Here is a 12,683-nt window from a genome sequence, read left to right on the forward strand (position 1 = left end):
CCCTTTCGACGTTCTCTGTCACCTCTTTATAATCTCTTCTCTTTCTCCTTCACAAGTTTCTTCTTTCCATTTATCTTTCCCCCTTCTTCTTCCATTCATCCTCCATCCATCCCCTTACATTTTTCCTTGCTTCACATCTCCTCCCATTCCATCTGTCTTCTACCATCCCCCTTCCTTTTTCCTACCTTCCCATTCCCTTCCCCATTTCCACCTTCCTTCCCTTTCATACCTTCTTCTCCAAGCACCTGGGACCACGTAGCTGTACCTAGCACAACCAGGCATCACTTAGCACCACCCAGCATCACCTAACACCACCTAGCACTTTCTGGCACCACTTTCTGCGTAAAACGTCAGCCAATCTTTCCTCCATTCTTTATCCCCTCTACCCCTCACCATCCCTCTATTCACCACTGCCTTTTATCAGCAAGCCTAATTCTTCTTACCCTTGAAAAATTTGTCATTAACTATCATCCTTTCGATCCACTCATCTGTTCTCATTCCATCCCTCTGAAAACTCACAGTATTTATCGCCGTGTAAGACGCGTTTTTCGGTCGCAGCGGTCCAGGTCCTGATCCCAGTCGCACCGGTAGTAATCATGGTTTCTTTCCCAGTCACAGCCGTAGTGGTGGTAGTGGTAGTGGTAGTGATTATGGTGGTGATGGTGGTGGTTGGGGTCATAATTATAGTAATGATAAAATGTTAGTGATGATTATAGTTGTGGTGGTGGCATTGTTGTTGCTGTTGGTGGTGGTGGTGGTGGTGGTGGTAGTGGCAGTGGTGGTGATATTGGTGGTAGAGGCTGTGATATTAGTGTTAATGGTGCTGGAGGTGATAATGCTGGTGGTGATGATGGCGACAAGGGGAGGTGGTGGCATCGGTGGTAACAAGGATCATACATCACCTGAGTTTTTCACCTGAGAGTCATTACCACGAGACAGGTGACGCCCAGACCAGCAAAAGGGAAATTTATGGCAGGACGAGGGTGTGTGAGGAAGCAGGTGAGGAAGAGGGGAGAACTGGAGGAAGGAGGTAAAGAAAACTAGTGGGATAAGAAGGGAGAGACAAAAGAGATAGAGGGATGGAGAGATAAAGATAAGCGATAGGTGAGGAAGCAGAGAATAGGAGACGAGGAGAAAGGAAGAGGGATGACAATAACTGGTGAGATGTGAAGAGAGGCCAAGAAAGATAGAGTGAGAAATAGATAAGATGGATGGATGGATAGATAGAGAGGTAAGTAGATAGGAAGGTAGATGGATAGGTGGGATGAGGGTGTTTGGTGAGGGAGTTGAGGAAGCGGGGAGAGGAGGCGCGGGGAGCGAAGAAGAAGGTGGGAGACAATCATAGGAAAGAGGATGGAGAAAGAAGGAAAGAGGCAGATAGATAGATGGATGGATAGGCAAAGAGATAGATGGATGGATAGACAAATAGGTAGATAGATAGATGCAGATATACAGCATGTGAGGAAACGGAGGGAGCAGGAGAGGAGGAAGAGGATGGAAGAAACGTGGAGGAAAGAGAAGGGAGGGACAGGGAGAGAGGTGTTGACTGATAGATATATTGGCAGATAGATAGAGTGATGGATGGATGATGAAGAGTTAGATAGATGGACAGATAGGGAGATATAGAGAGATATTGGTAGATAAGTAGGTAGTTATGTAGGCAAATAGATATACATAGATTGAAAGATACTGGAGAGAGAGAGAGAGAGAGAGAGAGAGAGAGAGAGAGAGAGAGAGAGAGAGAGAGAGAGAGAGAGAGAGAGAGAGAGAGAGGAGAAAATATATGTGGAAAAGAGCAGCAATGAATGTCCTGGATTTTAGTGAGAGCAGAGGAGAGAAAAGAGATAGATGGAAGAGGCGCTGAGGAAAAGAAAGAGGATGAATAGCATGTCGGAGGCGCGGCGAGGAAGAGGAAGAAGTGGAAGAGTTAGGAGGAGGAGGAGGAGGAGGAGGAGGAGAAAACAGAAGAGCAAGAGGAAGATAAAGAAAAGAAGAATTAGAGGAGATAGATGAAGAACAGGAGGAAGGTCAAGAGGAAAATGGGAAGAGAAGATGTAAGGGGAAGAGCGAGAAGAGGAACAAGCAGAAGAGGAGGAGGAAGGCGAGAAGAAAAGATGGAGGAAGAGGAGGAGATAGAGGAAGAAGTGAAAGAGCAAGAGGGAGATGAGGATTATGACCTGAGTGAACTAAAGTGGAAGGCTTGATGAAAGGAGGAGACGAGACGAAGGACAGTGAAAAAGTCTGAGCTACGAGGGACCGAAAGGAAAATGAATTAGCTTGCGTGATACGTAAACAGAGAGGGTCGAGGAGAGAGGATAAAAATATAAGAAATTCGAGGGAAGGATATATTGATAAACACCTTCGCAATGAGAGGTATGCTCTGTGCTGAGAAAAAATAAATTACCTGAAAAATGTGGTAATATGTATGATGTATAAAGAAATGAAGGAAAATGAATAAACTTGGGTGATGCGTCAACAGGGAGAGTCAGGGAGGAAGGATGAAAACATGGTAAGGAAATTCGAGAGGAAGAATATTTTGATTAACAGCGACACAGCGAATAACATCTCCATCGCTAGGTAAAATGTTGTTAACTCCTCCAGTGAAAAAGCAGAGTAATACGTGTGATGTATGACAACCTAAGGGAATATTAATGAATCGAGAAACAGTAAACATTGAAGAGGAAATTAATGTGAGTGGAAAATGGTCATTATTACGCCTCTCAGCCATAAGACATCAGTTACCTTGTCTGTTATTCACATTTATTGAAGTTGTTGGGACACTGGGACAGTTATATGAGGGTGGTGTGGGGAAACAGGAGATTGAGACAAAGGTTTATTCCTAGCCGGGTTCACCAAAAGGCTGCTTCAGAGGAACGAATTCACTTGGACAAATCTGACCTGCCGGATCTCAAGAAAATCATGTATCGGCAGAGGAACAAGCCAAGCCCCTCTCACCCTAGGAATATTAGCCGCTAGAGGGAAGTGAGAAGTAGAAGAAGTGAAATATTACGTGAATTTGTCCCTAATTGCGCAGAAAATACGAATACCGTTTTGCTCTTGCAGTAAAAAGTTCAACAGAAAATGGTTGAAAGTGTGATGGTAGAGTTATTTCTTTTGTCATCGGTATGTAAAAAAAATCGAGTTTTCCAAGAATTCGTGTTCGGGCAGAGGTACTGGTAAATGCGAGGAAGCAAGTGTTTTTCGTCATGTCGCTTTAAAACTTTGACACACACACACACACACACACACACACACACACACACACACACACACACACACACACACACACACACACACACACACACACACACACACACACACACACACACACACACACACACACACACACACACACACACACACACACACACACACACACACACACACACACACACACACACACACACACACACACACACACACACACACACACACACACACACACACACACACACACACACACACACACACACACACACACACACACACACACACACACACACACACACACACACACACACACACACACACACACACACACACACACACACACACACACACACACACACACACACACACACACACACACACACACACACACACGTTTTAAGAGGTGTTTGTTCTTTTCATTAGGGAGGTCACGCAGGTGTTGTCGTGTAGTGCGGCTTCATCTTGACGAGAACCAGGGAGGCAGGTGTGTGTGTGTGTGTGTGTGTGTGTGTGTGTGTGTGTGTGTGTGTGTGTTCTTTTGTTTGTTTGTTTGTTTGTTTGTTTGTTCGTTCGTTCGTTCCTTCTTTCCTTCCTTCCTTCCTCCTTTCATTTCTTCGTTTGTTTGTTCCTTCCTTCCATCCTTCGTTTACGCCTTCCATCCTTCCTTAAATTTCCATTCCTCATTTTTCTTTCCCTTTCCTTTCCCTCTTTCTTTCCTTTCTTCTTCCCTCTGAACGCAACTGGAGGAAGCGTGTTGAAGAGCCCAAGTGAGAAGTGGACTGAGACAGGTACCAGTTTTTGTCGGGCCCTTCCTGCCTCACCCTGCCTTACCCTGCCTTACCCTGCCTCTCACTTCTTCTACCCTTCCCTACCTTGCGTCACCCTGCATCTACTCGACCTTATCTTACCTCTCTCTGCCTAACCATGCCTCTGCCTTACCGTAACCTACCTATTCCCTGCCTCACCGTACCTCATCCAGCATCTCTCTTACCTGTCATGCCTTTACCCTGCCTCTCCTTTCTTCTGCCCTTGCTCACTCTTTCTCTCCCTGCCTCATAATTCAACCTCCCTCACCTCCTGTCTTCTCTCTCTTTTCTACTTCCTCATTTCTCTCTTTGCCTAGTAATGCCTCGCCCTGTGTCTTTTCTTTACCCTGCATCCTCAGTCTTCCTTTTTCACTCTGTTTCACTCTGCCCAAGTCTCGCCCTGTCTAACTGTTCTTCACACTGCCTCACCCTGTTTCATCCTTCCTCATTCTGCCTCACTTTGCTTCATCCTACCTCACTCTACCTCACTTGGCTTCATCCTGCCTCATTCGGCTCCACTCTACTTCATCCATCCTCACTCTGCTTCACTCCATCTTGCGTCACTTTTCCTCCCCATCCCTCATTCGATCTTACCCTGTCTTGAGATACAGAGACAAAGACAGTGATGGATAGATAGATAGATAGATAGATAGATAGAGAGAGAGAGAGAGAGAGAGAGGGAGGTGGAGGGATGTCTGAAGAGAAAGAAGACACAGGTAAATGATACTTGACCTGGCATCATTAGTTACCTTCTTCCGGGTTAAGAGTGGAAGATGTGAGCCGTACTTCCTCACGTCTTGAGAGAGAGAGAGAGAGAGAGAGAGAGAGAGAGAGAGAGATTGAGCTGCCTGAAGTGAGAGAAAACGGGCAAAGGTTGAGGAGTGGCTAATACTATGAAAAAGTCAGCAACTGTTTTAACTCTCTCTCTCTCTCTCTCTGAAAACCGTATTCTTGTCGTCTAAGGCGTCTCACAAGCATTTCTTCCTTGGCGATTTATTTTTCACGTTACACCTTAATATTCTATCGTTATTTATTTATTCATTTATTTATTTTTATCAACAGTGCAATTTAATCCACAGGTATGACAGGTATTTATCAGTTGCAAAAAAATCTAGGGTGATTTGTTGCTTATTTTCATTTACAAGAAACATGAAGTAATTTTTCTATAAAACTGCCTTAATAATAGATTCTTGTTGCCTGCCGGTGTTTTGAGTTAAAGTGTTTTTTCAATAGATACTGAGACATCATTTTATATTTTAATTTTGCTACTGCCAAACCTGATAACAACTTAATATTGTGTCTCTGAAATGGTGGGATTAATGAAGGCTGTGTCTATCCCCACAAGTTCGAAAAATATATATTATAAAAAATCGTCAAGAGACAGGATGATCACATTTGTCTTTGAAAAGGTGTAGATGTTTGTTATGGTCAGTTCATTCCAGTTTATTTCCATTGTCTCCATTTGTGTCCTTTCCTTCGTCTTTACCCTGCCCTTCGCCGTCATCTTTCGCCATTTCAGCATTTTTCTCCTCATTTTCATTCCCCAATTCTTGATCTTTCGCTGGATTGTTATTATTCTCTTTAGCTCTGTTTTGGTTCCCTTGCTCAGAGCCATTGTCATTGTCTTGGGTTACGGGCTGAGTATTTTCCACGGTTGATTGGTCTTTCACAGCCTCCTTAACATTAGCAGTCTGCTCTTTAGATTCTTTGGCACTCTCCTTCACGTGTCCCTTAGAACTGCTATCCTTCGCCTGCTCCTTGGCCTTCTCCTTCGACGATTCCTTGGCTTTCGCATCCTTGCCTTGGTTCTCCTTGCCGTGCTTGGTTCTATGCGTGTTTCTCCTTGCCCTGAACACAGTTGGGTCAAGTCTAGAGGCCGGGGAGTCTTGGAGGGATGGGGCGAGGCGAGGTTGGCGGGGGCCCTCCACCAGGTAACTCGCCATCACTTCATACCATTGCTATTGGGGGAAGAATTATATGGGGTTGGAACAGACAGATAAGTAGTTAGGAAATGCTTGTAGTTAAAGTTGTATTATCTTACCATTATGACCACAGTGATCAACTTCGTCCTACTTCCAGTCGCATTATATTGGAGAGCCAGGATCCATTCACTGTGACATTATTCGTTTTCTTTTATTTCTTGTACTTCACCCCTGAAATAGTGTAATCAGCTCTAAAGTGCTTTGCATGGTTAAGTTGCTCTAGGAACGACTTTTTTCCGATTCGTTAAATACTCTTCAGATCACGAAATTCTCTCCTGTGCCACTGCATTAACTCCAGAAGCACCTTCAGTACCAGGGATCTCCCCTAAACTGAAAGAAGAGTCGTCTGGAGTTAGCAAAATAAATAAAGAACATACTGAAGTCGTTATACGGTACGCAAATAACCAGATTTTCCCTTACACTGCCACGTCTGTGCGCCTTACCCTGGCCCAAGGTGTAAGTCCGAGCCCAGCCACCAAGGCCTGCCACTGTGGCATGCCCAGGTGTGCCAGCAGGAGCCGCCAGTAGGTGTGGGTGTCCTCCGCCAGCAGGTGTGGCCGCAAGGACGGGTCCACGAACCAGTATGAGCCCTCGCGGAACCCCTCACCACGACCTGGGTACGCTATAACCACCTTGCCTGAAGAAAATAAGCTAATATATACACTGACATCATCATCATCATCATCGTTGTCGTCGTCGTCGTCGTCGTCGTCGTCCTGGTCGTCTCTTCGTCTTTCTGACTTCATTATTTTTTACGTATGAATTTGGTATGAAAATATTAGCCAAGCAAAGCATTTTTGAAACGCGTGGACGCCCCCTACTCCCGAGTGTACTGATAACTTATTATATTCAAATAAATTAATGTATAAGTAAGTGGGTGACTAAGTAAAGGTGCTATATTACTAAAAAGATATGAAATACGTCCGATTTTTAGACTTTCCTGTTTTGAGAACGGACTGAAAACTGGAAATTCATTAGTTTTATAAGCGTCCGTACAACTGGAGTTTGTTGACATCAAGTCTTTAGATGTAGTGCTATGATCTACCAACTCTGCTTACCATATCCCTGACAGCTGTCCACCTCAAACATCTTAGAAGTGTGGAAGGTTGGAGGGTACGCTGCTGAAGACGAGGAAGAAGAACTGGAAGAATAGACGCCTGAAGACCCGGAGGAGGATGGGGTAGGGGGGAGAGGACCGGCGGATAGGGTGTTGGAGGGGGAGGAGAAGTAGGCCGAGGTTGGTATAGGGGCTGTGGAGTCCTCAGCAAGGGCGAGGTCAGTGAGGGAGGGGGCCAGGGGGTCGCCGCTCCCCCTTCCACTGCCCAGTCTATTCACTCGACCCAGTGGCAGGAGTTCTAAGTTTCCGAGACCAACCACTTTCCCTGATAGGGAGAAAAGGGTGATTGTTATTGCATGATAATTGTCGATAAAAAAGGCTTACCATTATGTCAGCTTACACGAAGGTCATTAAGGCAGATAATTTTTGTCTGAATCCTGTCGTAGAGCATGACTCCTAACCGATCTTACGCCTGAGTCTAATTTATAATGCTAGGTGAACATGAAGAAAGGCGAAACAAAGTCCACTAGTCTGACCACCACGAGCATCGAAATCATGTTTTTCCATTTGTGGAGGGTATACTCTGGCGGTAACGATCTGTCATAACGAATCCTTTTCTCTGATCAGTGTCCAATATTTCTCTTACAGCTTAAAATACATACTGCATACCTGCCGTTGCATAATTCCATGTAAGCTTAAAACCATCTGTGGAGAAGTAGAAGTTCTTGAGTGCTTGGGGGAGTGTGACGTTGTTGCGTTGTTCCCACGCCACTACACCAGCCCTCTCCACGCCACCACGCACCACTACACTCACGTCCTGTACCCCTGGGACATTACCTGCAACACCCCATACAGTATATCGCAACACCCCACACACTGAAACACTCAGTACATTGCAACACTCCACACGGTGCAACACCCCATGCATTGTAACACCCCCCACACAGTAACACCCCATACACTGCAGCACCTTCCACCCTGCAATATTTCACACTCACTCGATCTCTGCAATAACACGCTAGCCCTCTCAACACAACACGCATCACCACCACCACTCTCTCGTCCTACATCACGGGGGCGTCACCTGCAACAGTGCCTTTTGTACTATTCAGGCAGTCAAAGCCTACGCCACTACACCATCATCATCAGTATTAGTAGCAGTAGTAAGTAGCATGAAATCTGTTACCAGTATTGTAACGAAATTCATATCCTCCACATCAGCTGAGTTATCGAGCTTCCATCATTATTTGATGATCTAACAATATTATTATTATTGCAAAACAACTACAGTAATTAATTGTAAATGTTTCCTTACGTAATGTGTCAACAAGGCCAAGTGTCAAGTCAGTCACGAAGTTGTTATCCCTCTCTCTCTTCTCTTCCATTTTCGTCCGTCGTTCGTGTTTTTTCTCTTTAGTACTTTGGTGTGGTGCTGGGGTGGGATGCCTTCATGTGGTGGCGCTGATATATCCGGCCGGCTTCACTGCCTGGTATGCAAACGCCCCTCAACTCCCTCCCTATACCCCGAAAGGAGGAGGGTGGATTGCGGGGAGAGGGCAGCTCCAGCTTACAGTCCACTGGGTTCACGTTCAGATGATCCTGAGGTAACAGAATAAATATTAGCAGGTACAGTGGTGTCCCGTTCGTTATATTCTAGCTAGCACCAAACGATAATGCCCAGCTTAATATAGATATCTCGTAGTGATAGTGTTCGAGGTATTCTCCTTTAGTTTAGGTAGTAATGGATTTGTTTCCTTTATTCTTTCTACCACCAGACGACTTGAAAAGACAAGGGGATCTATAGTACTGTGTTCATGACGATAAAAAACACTCGGACTATACGCTTTAATATCGTCGTTTTCGCCAAATCTTGCTTCCACCACGCGATGCGACCTTAGTTACAAGTATTATTATAAATTTCGATTCACTGCTCACTTTCACGAAGCTTCAGCTATTAAAAAGTGTTGCTTAATCTTCGGTCCAGTGCTGCTTTTCTGTCGTCGGGTTCCTGCCGCTGTGACCTAGCGGAGTCCATGTGCGTATCGAGCTGAGTGTAAACAAACCTGGCGTCCTCGGTTGCTATGGTAACGGGCGACCCTGACACGAGGTGAAGCGTTGCAAGGAGCGTAAAAATGTTTTGTCATACTTGTATTTCAAGTGATACAGGAAATGATATGAAGGAATAGAAAATATAAAGTGAAAGAAAAATAAAAAAAAATAATAATTGCCACACAGGAAGTACGTTTCCGACACCACCACCACCACCATCATCGTCGTCGTCGCCGTCGTCGTCGTCATCGCCTGGTTCTAAGGACGTTATTTATTTGTTTTTTTCAGTAACTATTGTGAATTTTTCAAGCCACAGGTCTCAGACATTGGCTTTACCTAAGGTTTTCCATTTCATATTGTCGTTTTCTGTACTGCCCTCCCCGTCCATTGAAAACGAGCCACACGTTGAAACCAAGATGAACTTTTGTATAATATTCCTGAAGTTAGTTGATCATGAAGCACATTTATATAGTATGTTAGTAGATAAGACGTAGACGCAGATCTGACCTGGTTCTGGTGATGATGATGATGATGATGATTCTGGCAGCTCTATCCTAGAAAGCAGGAGTGTGATAGTGCTGCAGATCGTGTTGGAATTTTGTACGAGTTACCCCAGACGACGGGGTAGTGGATCGATTTGGAAGTCTCATATCTCGCCATTCCTGTATCCTGAGCGGAGCAGCACAGCTGGCTTATCCACTCAGGAACTTCCTTATATTTCCTTGCACCTCGCCATGATGAGGGACCCTGATCCAACCCTGACGAGGCACTGTCTACCTTGAGGGGGCGTCGGATTCCTACACGTGTATATACTGCACTGTGCCAGTGGGACGTCCCCACAGATGCAGTTGTTTACCTTTGGTCGACGGGACGTCTCGGCCAGACAGACTGGGGTTAAGCAACGACAACAAAAACAACGTTTCGTTCAGATTACTAAAAAATACCATCAGCACTTTGAGAAAATCCATCAAAAAATTTTGCTTTTTCTAGATTACCTGAAAAATATCACGCATCGAATCGATATTTTTTTTTGTATATTCTTGAATCTGAAGCTCGTTTCATTCGTTCAGCTTGATTTATTCAATGTGTTCTACTTCAATGTTACCTCAAGCAACCCCTAAAGTTTACGCATATTATGCCAGTGTTTTCTCTACTGCTTTCTCAAGCCATAGAAAACAATGTTTGCGTTATACTAGCAGGGCTGCCTACGACATCATATTCTGTAGTCCACTTCAGATCCGCAAGTATAAAATGTGCAACACTATACCTGTATAAGTATTTCATTGCCCACCTTATGCTTTGAGGGGCCGTCTCATCACCTTTCCCAATTTCCTTCCCTCTGGATTCTACTGTGTAAAATCATGACATAGCCAGGGGGAGGGGGGACAAGAATGACGATTGAAGAGTTGAGAGGAGGGATGAGACTTTATGTATTGGTGTGATAAAGAAGGATAGATCGAGTTGATTTGGGCATGATGGGAAGATGGAGGATGACAGTTGGGTGCGGAAGGTGAGAAGTGTGAACGTCGGGGGTAGGGTTGCGCGAGGCAGACCGGGAAAAAAAAAAAAAAAAAAAAAAAAAAAAAAACTGGGACGAGATCATGAAGTGTGACCTCAGGGATAAGGGACTGAATATGGGGGCTGCTAGAGATGGAGCAGCTTGGAGAGCCACCATTAGGTGACCAAGACTGACGCATACACGATACCAGAGTTGATTACTACCTTTACATTATATATTTTGACATCCGTGTAAAAACTCTCATGTCCTTACATCAATACTTTACTGTGCCAGTGAACTTTTATCAGTCTGTACTCGCCATAGCATGTTTCATTTGACCCGTATTCTCTTGAGTTACGGAGGCTCCCAAGCGCGTCTTCCTTGGCGATTTATTTATCTGTATGGCTGGTTAATTTCCCCTATTACCTGTATGTTACCTGTGCACAGCGTGGTGATATAAGAATGGTCATGGCTGGTTAATATCCTTTTGTACGTTCTCTGTGCAGAGTATGGCAATAACAGAATGATTTATTTAACACGAATACGGTCAGTAAGGTATAATAAGCAAAATAAGTTGCTTAAGAAAAGGTGTAAAGGAGCATCGATAAAAATACGGGCCCTTGACGTATTCATCCGATTCTTGCTTGGCCTTCAGCGACATTATACTTATACAACTGATATTTCTGCCCATAAGAGAACTGACCATACATTAATCTTTGGTTGCCCATTCCAGGGGGAGAAAACTAATTGCATACAGCATTTATTTATCACTTATTTCCCGTTTTTACCGGACAGATGAAGCCTCGGTCCCCTGAATGATGTCACCGAAGACCAACTCAAGGCTGGACATCGTATGCTTTCCTATTAAAAAAAAGCAAAACTAAGCTACATACAGCTCGGCAAATGTCTTTCTTGCTAGCGTTTTTTATTTGTTTATTTATTTATGTAGTAACCTCATCCAGCGGGAACAAGGTCGACGTGAAGGATAATTTTTCTTTTCTTGTCTTTCATTTTGTGTTTTCATTTTTCTTTTTTTCTTTACCGTTCCTCAGACTTATCTTGATGATCAGTTTTTATTACTACGAGTGTCTCTCCTAGATCGAGTTAAAGTCTGGCAGTGTCTGTAGTCAAATAATAATGACGGAATCGCATTGAAGAGGTTAAGTGTGTGTGTGTGTGTGTGTGTGTGTGTGTGTGTGTGTGTGTGTTCTTATTGTCTCCTTCTGTGTCTCAGTCTGCCTCTATTTATCTTCCCCCCCCCCTACTCTCTCTCTCTCTCTCTCTCTCTCTACATGCCCGCGTGTGTGCGTGTATCTGAGTGTGAGTTCAACAGACCCACCTCTCCTTCAAGAATCCCACTTCCCTTGCTCTTAATTAGAATATGATAATGTTTAATCATTCTTTACTCTCTCCAAACTTTTATCATCTTTAATCAAACTCGGGGAAAAAATCACGAACCATAATTTGATGGAATAAATTATCTTTGGAAGTTTGGAATCCTTTTAGTGCAGCTGATTTGGACTACTTTATTAGAGCGTCTGATTGGAGAAATGATTTTATTTATAGGTGTCTCATTTTTCGAAGCAAGTTTACCCTTTCATGGTTGGAGTAACTCTGGTGTTCTTTTCAGATGCCAGGAAAGTTTATGGAGGTAAAAGTGAGTCATAGGAGCCATAGTGTTAAAAGCCTCTTGAACCACGTAGCATGCAATCAGGCTGCAATGAAACGATGCCCCATGTATAACGCTGGGTGGTAACCATATAACCAGATAACGCCTGGTGGTCTTGTGGGTTAAGGAGTTGCAACCAGGTGGGGCCCACAAGGTAGAAAAAGAAAATCATGGCATGGTTAGCGGACGTAAAAATAACATCATTGAGTCTTTTCCACACCAATGTCTTCTTGGCCTCGGGCATCGACACAAGTTTTGCAGTGCTTGTGAAGTTGCTTGAAGTAATCCTGGAAGCCATTTTCCGCCTCCCACTTCACCGCCAGCATCGCAGCATCTTCACTTAGCAAGCATCTTAAAATGTCTCCACTTTCAGGAATTCTTTGGATCTTTTAGAAATTGAGAAACACAATTA

At 44.2% G+C, this 12,683-nt stretch overlaps 1 protein-coding gene across 1 annotated transcript in view; it reads right to left on the reverse strand.

Moving 5' to 3' along the window:
* Positions 1-8,440, reverse strand: part of LOC145408220 (uncharacterized) — a 43,905-nt gene extending 35,465 nt beyond the window's left edge. The window contains exons 1-6 of the mRNA XM_080278976.1: positions 8,371-8,440; positions 7,725-7,892; positions 7,195-7,380; positions 7,057-7,119; positions 6,442-6,635; positions 5,503-5,974 (exon numbers count right to left, since the gene is read on the reverse strand). Coding sequence (XP_080135102.1) covers positions 5,503-5,974; positions 6,442-6,635; positions 7,057-7,119; positions 7,195-7,380; positions 7,725-7,892; positions 8,371-8,440 — 1,153 coding nt within the window. The remainder of the gene's footprint in view (positions 1-5,502; positions 5,975-6,441; positions 6,636-7,056; positions 7,120-7,194; positions 7,381-7,724; positions 7,893-8,370) is intronic.
* Between the last annotated feature and the right edge of the window lie 4,243 nt (positions 8,441-12,683).

The sequence above is a fragment of the Coenobita brevimanus genome, chromosome 76 (genome assembly GCF_032717465.1).
Source record: "Coenobita brevimanus isolate Jiangsu-jjx chromosome 76, ASM3271746v2, whole genome shotgun sequence".
NCBI classification, from domain to species: Eukaryota; Metazoa; Arthropoda; class Malacostraca; order Decapoda; family Coenobitidae; genus Coenobita; species Coenobita brevimanus.